Raw genomic sequence first — 13,395 nt, forward strand, 5'->3', positions numbered from 1 at the left:
GAAGCGCTGCCTTTGGGAAGAGTACAGAACAAAAATGATCCTCAAATTTTAACTTTATAAATAATGCTTTTGGCTTATTTGATGCCTTTGTATCTATTATTTGAATATTTATACAGGCCACGCTGAGCTTCACGTGTGAATGCCCTTTTACGTGATTTTCGCGTGGAAAACGTTTTAAAAATTGCACGTGAATTTTACTTTTTTGTCACAGTTCACGTAAAATTCACGTGCAGAAATAATGACTGTGTAATGATTAGAATACAACCAACCATCTTTCATATTTGTAGGAGACGTATTATATGATCTGCTTACGAACGTCACTTTGCTATTCCAGGTGACTGTTGGTATGGGGAAGGAGTTTACTTTGCCAATGACGCATCCTACTCGGCACGAGATTGGGTGTCGCCACTGACGCCGTCCAATCAGAAGAAGATGTATCTATGTAAAGTCCTAACAGGAGTCTGTTGTAATGCTAAGAAAGGCATGAGATATCTTCCTCCATTACCCAACAACCCGTCAGAAAACTACGACTCTGCTGTGAAGCGGCACCCTTCCATGCCCAACCCCTTTTCACTTTTCCCATCCTCCACAAGCTTAATGGAGTATGTTATATTTAATGACACACAATCTTACCCAGAATTCCTCATCACCTTTTCCACCAAATAGATGATTGCGGATTTATCTTCAAAGTATTGTGGTTGAAACAGTTGACTGATAAGCAAACACTAAAACAAGTGTACTCATATATAAATAATGTATTAAACTCTGCATGTACAATTGTTGCATTTTATTTTATTTATGTGCTGTGCCGATGAACCTATGGTCATTATACAACCACAACGAAACTAAGTGTGTAACCTGTCTGTCTTTCCGTCGTTCTCAAATGTTGTCCGGATACTTACTTTTAAACATTCTGATCAAACAACATGTATGTAATAGAAATGGTATGTTACATGCAAGAATATTTTATTTTTTTAATAAACAACATTGGTTGTCATGGGCTGTGAAACGCTTAAATATACGATGCACTCAATAAATCTCATCAAAACTGTAACGTATCTCTAATATATCCAAGATATCGCATATTTAACGAGATGTGACGACCGCGGTTTAAAGTTAAAAACGAAAAATTCACAATACATATCTGAATTAAAGAATACTAGATATTCTGAATCTGATTTTGAATCTCATTATTGTTTTTTAATCAAATGAATATTTCACTGATGCATTTTGTTTTTGTGTATCGCTTGGAAATGATTGAACACTTAATGTATGTGCTTTACTTTATCTCTGTGTTCTGAATTACATGTAGTCCTTTTTTTTCTATTTTGGAATATAATTAAACTGTATCGTTATAAAATGCTCATTTAGTATAGCAGGGTGTGTGATTTACCTATATTTAACTTGTTAAAAACAACAATAATACACTGCTGTGTAGCATTCCATTTCTCCCGAAAATTGAGTTCAATTTTGCTTGGTTCAAACAAGAATATCATTACTGATACTATTACTATTTTCTTGTCTTTCTAATAACTACATTAATTCATTAGTCCGATTTCTAAATAGAACTAATTTGGTAAGCATTTAATTTCCATTAGGTGAATTGCATTGTCCAATAATTAACAACTGTTCAATGTGCTCTTGTCCAGCTCTGAGAGCAAAGTGAAGGCCAATGACAAATACTAGAGTACATAAAAGGTTTTTTAGTATCAGTTCCTAGCATTTCTATTTTCCACATGCAATTTTCTTGGGTTTTTTCTTATGTTTTCCGCTTTTTGACCTTTAATCCCAAACCTTGCCGTGCCAGTAATTTAATTTTTGCGTCCAGAATCTGTCTCACCCCTGCAAATTCTGTGTCATATAGAAAATCTACTCGTCGCTTTTTGTTTCTTAGATGGTGTTGCAAAGCAATAACCAGTTCACGAAGAGCATATCTCCGTCTGACGACATTTTGAAAATGCCATTGCTTACCTGTACATGTTATGGAGAAAAGCCGAAAAAGAGTCCATTATGTGGGAGATTGGATTGGCCGAAGTGTAAAGCACCAAGGTAACATAGCCTCCCATCTAATGGACACTTTTGAGGCTTCCCTCTACTTTAAAACATACAACAGTCTGACAATATATTATGTTTGATACAGCAACGACTGTGTGATCAGTCAACGACATCAAAATTACATGTGCTATAATTGGGCGAAAATTTTGACAAGTTATTTTTTTCATTAATCTAAAGAAAAACTTGCGATTTGATAATTTAACTGTAAAAATCATTCGATTAACATGATTGGTGCCTTATGAACATTAGTTGCAACACGGATTTTTTTCACTGTTACAGTTCTTGTTTTAATGCTTTATCTATGTTTAGATGAAAAATTATCTGCAGAAGTCACATCACAATTATTAATAACACTGTAAAAATGTGAAATGAATTTATAGACCACAACTTCATGGTCTGACCATTCCACTACACTTTATACGTAAATATGATGATTTTTAGCAGGACTGCCAAAACTCATTTTAGCTCTTATTTGTTTGTGTAAAATTAAAACCACTGCATTGTAAGTATTGTAATTATCAAAATGTTGGTAACTTTTGATGGTAAGCAACATGTGAAACTCTTCTTGATTCGTGAGTTTGAAACCTACGGCACATATAACTTTAAGAGGCCGATTGGAATCCTCATCAAAATGTATTATATATAAGCATATTTTGAACCAGTTTACTATACTATAATATTTAAAGATGCTCCACCGCCGACAAATGGTATTTTTTTCACTATCAAAATTAGGAGAAGACGATTTAGTATTTTTTTCAGTTACAAAAGTTACTTACTTTACACCATTACCACCTTTGGAAAGTTTGAACTTCTAATTTTACTTCAAGTTAAAAATATGAAAAATAATTAATTGCATCCCGAAAAAATCAGTGGCACTATATCCTATGTGGAATGAAGTAATGATTGCGCATGCACCAAAGGCGAACTAAATCATTTTATGTTATTTTTTGTGCTTATTAGGCATATATATACACGATTAAACGCCAATTATTGTTCAAATGATGAATATCATTTATGCTCTGTCGGCGGTGGAGCATCTTTAACCAAAGATATTTTTTTAAATAATGTGACTACGTATTTTCAAAAAGGTTTTATTCCAGATATTACCAAAATACTTAAGAAATACAACTTATATGAGTATGTCTTAAAATTTTTTGATGATGGATCTTTTCCTTCCAGATATTGTTGGAAGGCATTAGTCAACAAATCTGTAACGAAACAAATGCCTGGAAATTGAGAATGTCAAATGACGCAGAATTCACACGATTCTTATCATTACTTGATTGTTTAAAACCCCATTACCTTTGGAAACTAGCTCTGCGTCATCCAAATTGACTTGAAAATGTAAGATATGTTATGAAAATGATTGCGTCTGAACGTTTAGAAAATTCTGTAATATTATGTCACTATTGTGGACACTTTTACACTGATATTGTTAGTCATATTGTTTTGAATTGTTCATTAACTGAACAAAGAAAAAATGATTTCATATGTTCAATTGTATCAATCACAAATATAGATTTTATTTCATATTAATACATTATTATTAGGAGGTCCCTTGGACTATACATTGGAATTGTATGATATAGAACAATTCAGATTGACACGCGTGTATACTTTTAAAAAGATGTTCAATTTGTATATGTAACTGATTAAAACTTACTCGTTTATGAATATATATAAATATTGAAAATAATTTGATATAGAAATATCCAAGAGAATTGTGCTATCTTCTCTCTTTCTCTGATTTATAATAATCATGTTGTGTATTCCCCCCCCCTATTCTCTCTCTAATTTTGTACATATTATCTCATGCTGTTATCATATGTATTTTCATATATACATTTGTATTATCATTATATACTCTTCATTTAGGAGGAAATAAAGAGATAATAATAGTATTATTTGACGACAACTCTCCCATTACTGTTTGATTTACCTGTACTTAGTACGCTTGTGAGTACTTTTCCGTACTAGCTACTGTTCTTCGCTCAGTGTTAATTCACCAGGTTGTCATTACTCATCGTAGGGAGCACAAGGATTTTTGCCATGTGTAGAGAATATAGCATTTACATGCTTTTCATATGTTGTGTGCGCTCATGCATTGCACGTACAGGTAAGCAGTATCAGTTTCAAAAATGTTGTCGTAGGCATTTTGGTAGTAGTTATATAATCACAAAAATTAACAAACGGTTGAGATTATTTAGTAAAAATTCTCGCTCACGTAAATGTCCTCGTTAACAGTATACATGTGTATTGGGATTAGTATCACCAACCTGAATGACATTGACTTTGTTCATAATATTTGAGAATCCCCAGTCGACGTTCCGTCTATTTTGATACTTTGGGTGAGTTTGCATTGAAAAAAATAGGTTTAAAATCTTGACATGAATAATGAAAGAAAAACAATGTATTAAATAAATAATTATCCACAATGAGAGTACACTACTTGTAGATAAAGAAATCATCACATAGAAATTAATAGGGTTAAAAACATAGCTGATGTTTACAGTTTGAAAGATGAAAGGGAGTTTTTGAAGCTGTCTAAAGTTTTGGCATGGACAGTATCGGATGTGAGGTTGCTCCAGTATATGATCGTACGTGGAAAATATGACATTTTCCTGTACTGAGTTCTGTAGTGTGGAATAGCAAAACAAAGATCGTGTTGGTTTCTAGGGACGTGTAGAGGGGAGTAATCTGTTAGCATCAATAACGACTAAATTGTTTTGGGTTTTATACATCATGGAGAACAACCTGATTTTGTTGAAGTATCGGATGCACTTTTTAACCACTCTGATATTCAGAAATTTGAAGAAATTCAAGTATCTCAGATGAGAAGCTCTGAGGATAAACTGTGTATAATTATGGTAAACTTTTGCTAAACATGTGTAATAATTGCAATATTTTTATTTTAAATGGTCGGATGGGAGATGATTGTGGAGTCGGTAAGTTAACTTGTAAAAAGAAAAGTGTTGTGGATTATTGTATAAGTAATTTTGACTTTTTAAAGTTAGTAAATGAGTTCTCGATTAACGAATTCTCCACATTGTTGTCAGATGTACACTGTCCGATTCACTTATGTTTATCTAAAAAAATGTAATATTTCTGATACAAGTGAGATCGAGGAGAGACACCATTCTTCATTGTTGAAACCTAAAAAGTGAAATGATTCTGGTAAAGGATTATTTGTTGATTATGATTCCGAAAGGTTTGCCTATATCGATAATATCGTAGACGCTATGTGTAATAGCGAAACTGATAATTTAAATTCACTAGATGAAACTGTAAATATAATGTGTGAAATCTTCGTCGATGCTGCCAAACATGCATTTGGTATCAACCAACCAGTTCAGAAGTATCAGAGTTTTCGAAAACCTTGGTTTACTACTGAATGTAAATCTGCTAGACATAACTACAGAAAAGCCAAGAGATTATACAAAAGATATGGTGATATTGCGCTTAAAAAAATGTATATGATAAGGAACGAAGTTATCGTAAAACACTGAAATCTGCTGTGAACTCACATAAGAAGAATATAAAAACCAAGTTAAATAATCTAAGATCTAGAAACCCAATAGAATATTGGAAAATATTAAATCAAGGTAATTCTACAAATAAATCATGTAAGGCAAGCATCGATGAATTATTCAACTTTTTTTTGGTACATATTTTAATAATAATGTTGAAGGTGATATTGACCATGTACTATCAATTGAAGAAATCAAAGAGTTGTCGAACCTTGGTGTTCATCAACAAATATCAGCATCTGAAATTCTTAAATGTGTCAGTAAATTAAGATGTAATAGGGCTGTTGGTGAGGACTTAGTTTGTAATGAATATATCAAATCTACTATTGATATTATGATTCCTGTATAAACAAAAGTTTTTATGTCTTACTGTGTGCTGACGATACTATATTACTTGCAGACTCTGCTGAAGATTTACAAAAGCAACTTCATGCATTTTATAATTATTCCAAGCTATGGCACCTTAAAGTTACCATCGATGAGACAAAAGTTATGGTTTTTGGTAGAGGGAATCTATCTCGAGATATAAGGTTCACTTTTAATGGTATCAACGTGGAAATTGTAAAAAATTCCAAATATCTTGGTTTTTATTTCACTTAAAATGGCTTCACGCAATTTAATGTTAAGAAATTATATGAAAAGGGTATAAAAGCGATGTATGGTGCCATTGCTAAATGTAGGAGTCATAATCTGTCTATTGATTGTAATTTAGATATTTTTGATAAAGCTATAAAACCTGTTATATTACACGATTGTGAGGTTTGGGGGTTTTGTGATTATAAACTCTTAGAACGTCTCCACCTTAAATTTTATAAACATATTCTTAAGTTGAAAACATCAACACCCAACTTCATGGTATACGGGGAACTTGGTAGATTCCCATTATCTATCAGTATTAAAGTTCGCATGATTGGCTATTGGGCAAGGATAATCGAATCATCACATATCAAACTTAATTATAAACTGTTCCAGATTACTAATCATTATAATACACAGTGGATAAAATGTATTAAAAGTATTTTTGAAAAATGTAATCTTGTTCATAGTTTCGAGAGCAGGGAATTCACCAGTTCACATTGTTTGAAAAAAAGTAATTTTCCATGCCCTCAAAAGGAATTTTTATATATAGTTGGAAAAATGATGTTTTCAACTCTCCGAAATGTACCAATTATAGAATTTATAAGCATGATTTGATTTTTGAAAACTATTTGATTGTTCTTCCTCCACGTCTGGCGAAGGCCTATTGTAAATTTAGAACATGTAATGTAAAACTAGGGATTGAATGTGGCAAATGGATTAATATACCTAGAAAACAACGATTTTGTAGCATGTGTAACTTAAACGAAATTGGAGACGAGTTCCATTATTTATTTAACTGTACTGATGATCAATTAGTATCCAATAGAAAGAAATTTATGTCTAGATACTATTATGAAAGACCAAATACTTTTAAATTTGATACTCTAAAGATGCTCCACCGCTGACAAATGGTATTTTGTTTCATTATCAAAAACAGGAGCAGACGATTTAGTATTTTTCTTCAGTTACAAAAGTTACTTATATAATTACTTTACACCATTGAAAAGTTTGAGCTTCTAATTTTACTTCAAGTTAAAAATATGAAAAATGATTAATTGCATCCCGAAAAAATTCTATGGCACTATATTCTATATGAAATGAAGTACTGATTATGCATGTATCAAAGACGAAACAAATTATTTTATATATATTTTTTTGTGTTAATTAGGCATATATATACACGATTTAACACCAATTATTGTTCAAATGATGAATATCATTTATGCTCTTGTCGGCGGTGGAGCATCTTTAGTTATGTCGTAAACAATGAACTTATTTCACAAATTTTTCTCACAAAATTTATAATTATTATACAAGACAGATTTAATTCAGTTCATTGGATAGACGGGCATTTTTTCTTCGGGTTTCTAAACGAGGCCAATCTATAATTGCCAGCATGTCGCTAACACTAGATATATTCGTATGTCGATTTAGAGTAAAACGTGCACCTCTACGTTGGACCATTTCAATTTTGGAGATATCAGTTACGAGTGTTCAACAGATGGTCTCACTAATGATTTAAATGCCTGTTCATTTGGAGTTAATTTTAAGGTTTCGTCATAAAAAGCTAAGAGTGTTGTTTGCCTTGTTACAGATGTTTCCAATATGCTTCCCCCAGGTCAAGTCTGATGTTAAGGTTACACCTAGGTACTTTGTCGTGTTTACTTTACATGTTCTAGAGTGTGGCCGTGTAGTGTATATGCAAAGTTTTTTAAGAGCGACTACGTGTTAGATGGAACATTACACTTGCTTGGGTGAAAGGACATACTCCAGTCTTTTTCCCATGCCGCCAACTGATCAAGGTCAGACTGGAGACACTTAGCATCCTGCTCAGATGATATAGTTAAGAAGAGATTTCGACTTCACACAGGACAGCTTGTTTTTGACCTAATATAAAATGCTTTATCCACTGGTTCATTTTCCCCTTTATACCATAATGGTGAAGTATGTGAAGCAGTAGTTCAGTTTGTAGAGCAGTTAAGCGATTTGCAAGAAAATTTAACCATTAGTAACCATCCGCTCTTAAATAGAACGCTAAAGATTTGAAGATTAACCTCTGAAAGCATATTTATAATTTCCTGGTGACTATAGAGCACTGCAAGTTTGAATCCAAGCAATGTGATGTTGCTCCATGCATGGCTTCTACTCAAATAGCTCCAGTTCAACAAGAGATCCCAGAGGGATCTTGGCGCCCACCAAAGAATGATCTATGTCTGACAATGGAAAGATGGATCTTTTCTCTACTTTTTTTTTTAACTTTTTCAAACATACTCCACATAAAATTTGAGACAGATTGCTTCAGTACCTTTTGAAAAATAGCAGTAACAAACTTCAAATATCAAAATCCAAGATGGCTCCTTGGCAGCTATCTTGTCGATCAATCGGCCCCAAATCGCAGTGTGCACAACTAGGGCCCTAGGGGAACCTACATATGAAATTTGAGAAAGACCCCTTCTGCACTTTCTGAGAAATAGCGATAACAAACTTTAACTATTAAAATCCAAGATGGCTCCCTGGCGGCCATCTTGTTCACAGATCGGTCTAAAAATGCAATATGTACAACTAGGGCCCTAGGGGAACCTACATATGAAATTTGAAAAAGATCCCTTCAGTACTTTCTGAGACATAGTGATAACAAATTTTAACTATCAAAATCCAAGATGGCGGCCTGGCGACCATCTGATGATGGTGGGCTAAAAATACCAAATGTATCATGCCTGAAAATGTTGTTGTATATAAAACCTGTTTCCATAACATTATTGCTAATCAGCCATGATAACCTACAAAATTTGTTTTCTGCATTACGCTGTGCCTTATAGTTCAGCTCCATACCACAAGGAAAGTAACTGTAAAGCATTTCAAGTGATAAAGCAAGTAGAATGAAACACATGCCCTGCAAGTCTCTTGCAATGATGCTAAAGGCCCGCTACCTTTCCAAAACGGTGTTTTAATTTTCAAAATGGGAATGTAAAACAAAATTGATAATGTTCTAGAGTCACAAAAGTTATGAGCTTACCGTTACCTGAACATCACCTGAACAATTTGATTAAAATAAATCAAATTTTAATTTTTATAATGTGGGTCGTCTCATGTTCACCACATGTGCATCATCCTGATTACTAAGCATTAGTTGATTATCACTGTGTCAAATGGCAAAACAGCGAAAGGAATATTCACTGTAGACATAGAATATGCAGGAAATCTTGCATTTGATTATTATCTAATCTTAATCTACTGATATAAATTTTCAAATGTTATTTTTGTTTTTAATCAACTTTTAATTTTTGTGTTTCAGAATGGTATTGGGCCTTTAATTATAAAATCATGACTATGAAAACAAGATGCTTGTTTATCCTGTACTTTATTTAGTACTCATAAAATAAAATATTTAAATATTTCAAAACAATAACATGAATCCACAACAGTTTTACATAACTTCACTCACTATCACCATGGTAACTTCACTTATTCACATATTTAAATTTTTCACTTGCTCTGTACAAAAATGTTTTTCTGTACCTAACTTATATGTCTCTGGAATCCTCCAAGCATATGTCACCCAAACCTTTCAATTCCGTAAGCTGCAAACTTTTACAATCGTACATAACATACAACCACTAACTCGGATTAACCTATACCTTATTCAACTTAATCAGTACCTCAATATAAAATCCTGTACTTTTTTTCCCAGTAACACTATTAAAGCATCTCTAGGACATAACATACCCTGGCCGTCCTCATTTTGATTACTACACACCTAACAATCTGAACTTACATACATAACAACTGTAATCTAAACATCCTGGCTAAAATAAGGTTTCGTGACATAGTAGTTATAATAAAGCTTTAGTGAAAAACTTTGCTGCACATTTTCCTTCAAAGATTCATTAATGTTTTCATCATAGAAAATCAGGAACATTGAACATACATTTTGATTGATCAAAACTTAAAGTCTTTGTTTTTCTTTCTTTTTTCACTCTCTTGAATGAACTAAAATTTACGAAATTGTAGCCAGGATGTGTTATATTTACAGTTCTCTTTTCAAAATTCCAGAAACATTTCTCCATTCTTTCTCATTTTAAAACTTTTCAAATGTTATAATGAAAATACAATTTGCAAACTTAGCACCTTAAACATACAAAGTGGTCCCACCAGTGGAATCCAACATTGATACATTAAATAGGGGAGTATGGGGGATGTCTAATGGGTCACTTTATCAATCTTATAAAGCATTTGTAAGATAGGAGTGGTTATCTTGTTTAAAAAACTAATATTGCTGAACAACGAACTGAATGACGGAAGGAGTGAGGGGGCATGGAGAGAACACTGTCTTTTGAACGAAACATAACTTTCGAAAATCAAAAGAAAAGCTCAAAATCATACTTCTGATCAATGTGGAATTCACTTTCAAGTTATATTGTCTCTGAAAACATGCTTCCCATCTATCATTTCTGGAACATTTTCTATAAACACACATTGCTAAAAATCTTGTTAAAACTCGATATTAGATAGTTATAGGATATAAACTTAAAATTCTTACTACCGTCATATATTCTTATATAATGACAATGTTATAATCACATTTTTTCCATAAAGCTTTTGCTGATAAAGGCTTTAAGCATGTTATACTGTATCAACACAAAATTATTTAAAACATTCCTATAGCACTGAGACATTTCTTCCTGAAATTAATGCATAAATTATGATATATATTTCTTTTCATTAAAGCTGAACTGATCTCAAATTAAAGGATAAGTAAAATCAAGAAAGCAAACAAATTTAGAGAGTAGACTTTTTCTGTTTCCAATAAAAAATGCCTCTGACAAAAATCGTCTTTTTTTTCCTTCACACAAATGTGATGTTGGTTTCTGAATCTCCAAGGTCGATGATCACTGGTTTATTGTCCGAGGGCGGTGACGTTACCTGGGTGTTGGGATGGTGGAACGCTGAGCTATGACTGACACGTGAACTGTATGTTTTACTCGGGGCTGGGTCCCCTACCCCATTTCTAACCTCAGATTTCTGTGATAGGGGAGTGATTGTTTGCACTATGTCCGACTTTGTACTGAGGGGTGTACTTGTTTGAACGTGTCCGTTTCCTCTCGACATACCCCCTTTATTGGCAGGAGTGTGAAGCGACACTGGCACAGATAATGACCTTATGTGACCCTGAACTGGTGAACTTATCAATGTATTGTCAAAGTCTGGGTCATTTGGGGTAAGTGTCTCATCAAGGAAAGCTGCGTCATCACCGGGCGTCTCCGTTTCCTGTGATGATAGTTTTTGTTGGGCGTATGGATTATGCCGGGAATAGCCCCAGGCTTTCGCCTGGTACATGTTAAAACTATAATCAAATCCAATGTCTCGCAGGCTTTTTTCCGCCATACACGGATCATCAAAATCTGTCGAGTCCGGCACTGGGGCTTGGAAAAATTCCTGTGCTTCTGCATTGGAGGGAATAACACCATCAGTACTGAAACTTTCATTACCATGAGGAAGAGGCTCCGCAGGAGAATCGAGATTACATGAATCAAAATCTCCACTCTCAAACACATCCCGATCAGACCTGTTGTTACGACGGTCAAAGGTCATGGAGTCTAGTGACACTGAGGAAGGTCGTATCATCATCTGTCCTCGTGTGTACGACATGTACTTTTCGTGATTGCTTTTAATGTAGTCGTCTGCTCGAGCACGTCCTCCGGAGAGCACAGGTGGAGCGCTCTCCCGTCCGGAGAGATGATGAGATTTGTTCTGTAGGAATTCAGGTATTTCTGAATTCTGTGTGTCCAGACCCCGCTGGTCATCAAAGCGCCCACTCTGCACTTTAGAAAGCAGGTCTAGGAATTTATCATCTGTTGAATAAAGAGAAGAAACTTAGAAAAATTCTTTAGATGGCAAGGGAGTTAATAACGTAAAAGTCATTTGAAATATGTGATTCAACCACAAAATCAGGATTACGTATTCTAGTCAAAGAAGGAAATGACACCATTGTTTCAATGAAAGTAGTACGTAGCAAAATTTTCAAATATTGGGGAGGGAGAATGTTTGTTTTCTATGAGATTTATGAAACAAGTCTGAAGCAGAGTTTCATGAAAAACGAAGAACACAAATTTAAGAAATATTTATCCTTGTTACTAACAAAACCTTTGACTTATAAGATTGAGGCAACAATGTTCGACATCGCAAGATGTCTCGATTACAGCAGCCTCTCAGCCATTCTCACGAGGTAAGGTCAAACTGGGGTCGGTGGTATGTACGACACGCTATAGATACATGTAGTTCTGTGGTTATATAAGGTCTTTTTGTCATCCTGATCTGGTGAAAACAGATCATAAAACCACACTGTTTTACGACTCTTGTTCCTTTATGCAAATACTTTGAAGTTTACTATGCCTTGTTGTGCAATTCATTTAGTGTGACAGCTTTTCCTTAAATGTTAATGCTATGATTTGAGAATAGTTACTTTGGATCTCCTAGCTGACACAACAGTGTTATGAGAATCAGGTTGTTAACTAAATTCCCACTACTCATGAAACTGAGGAAATATTTCACACAAAACTTTTGACTCCCAAATTCTTCAATGTATCCCATATCAATATCTGCAGATTTGATTAATATTCAGAGATGATATATTTCATGTTTTGCCTATTACAGAGTTACTTCCCTTGTGAAATCATTATTTTTGCGAGCGAAACTCGCATCGTTTTCTCTGAAAATTATCATGATACGCTGGCTAAAACATGACCGCACAACAAATACCTACCTGCAAGGGCAGATAACTGTAGTATATGCAATAATTGAAGCATTCAAAGCACTAATATGAATAACAAATGTGATCAAATTATCTTCCGTTTATAAAACTTTCTTTTTCTGTATGATGTTTGTTGTTTTCCTGTACAACTTTCCTGTCTGTGTTATATGATACCTATAAACGCTCTGACAATTCACAAATAACATGATAAACGGATGTACATATCTCTTGTTGGTCTGAGTGGCTACTTTGTGAATCGCTCTTATTGGTCTGAGTGGCTACTTTGTGAATCGCTCTTGTTGGTCTGAGTGGCTACTTTGTGACAGGTCTTATTCTGGAAGAAGTTGGTAATCTCTTGAAAAAAACGTAAGGTTGGGCATTCCCTCTGATACCTCATTAATCTAAATGGCAAATCATAACCTAGTTGCATTCTTTCGGTGAATTAATGCAAGGCTTTTATTATACCATACCTGATTATTGGCA

General features: G+C 34.0%; 2 protein-coding genes across 2 annotated transcripts in view; both read left to right on the forward strand.

Moving 5' to 3' along the window:
• The window catches only part of LOC138335626 (protein mono-ADP-ribosyltransferase PARP14-like), a gene marked incomplete at its 5' end in the record, with an annotated part of 34,310 nt that extends 26,817 nt beyond the window's left edge, over positions 1 to 7,493 (forward strand). Inside the window, 1 exon segment of the mRNA XM_069284792.1 lies at positions 335 to 7,493. Within this exon segment, the coding sequence (XP_069140893.1) occupies positions 335 to 666 (332 nt within the window).
• LOC138334943 (regulator of G-protein signaling 14-like) overlaps positions 1 to 13,395 on the forward strand; it is a 128,701-nt gene that overhangs the window by 89,018 nt on the left and 26,288 nt on the right. Inside the window, exon 3 of the mRNA XM_069283817.1 lies at positions 12,329 to 12,387. Within this exon, the coding sequence (XP_069139918.1) occupies positions 12,349 to 12,387 (39 nt within the window). The 5' untranslated portion in view covers positions 12,329 to 12,348. The remainder of the gene's footprint in view (positions 1 to 12,328; positions 12,388 to 13,395) is intronic.

The sequence above is a fragment of the Argopecten irradians genome, chromosome 11 (assembly GCF_041381155.1).
Source record: "Argopecten irradians isolate NY chromosome 11, Ai_NY, whole genome shotgun sequence".
NCBI classification, from domain to species: Eukaryota; Metazoa; Mollusca; class Bivalvia; order Pectinida; family Pectinidae; genus Argopecten; species Argopecten irradians.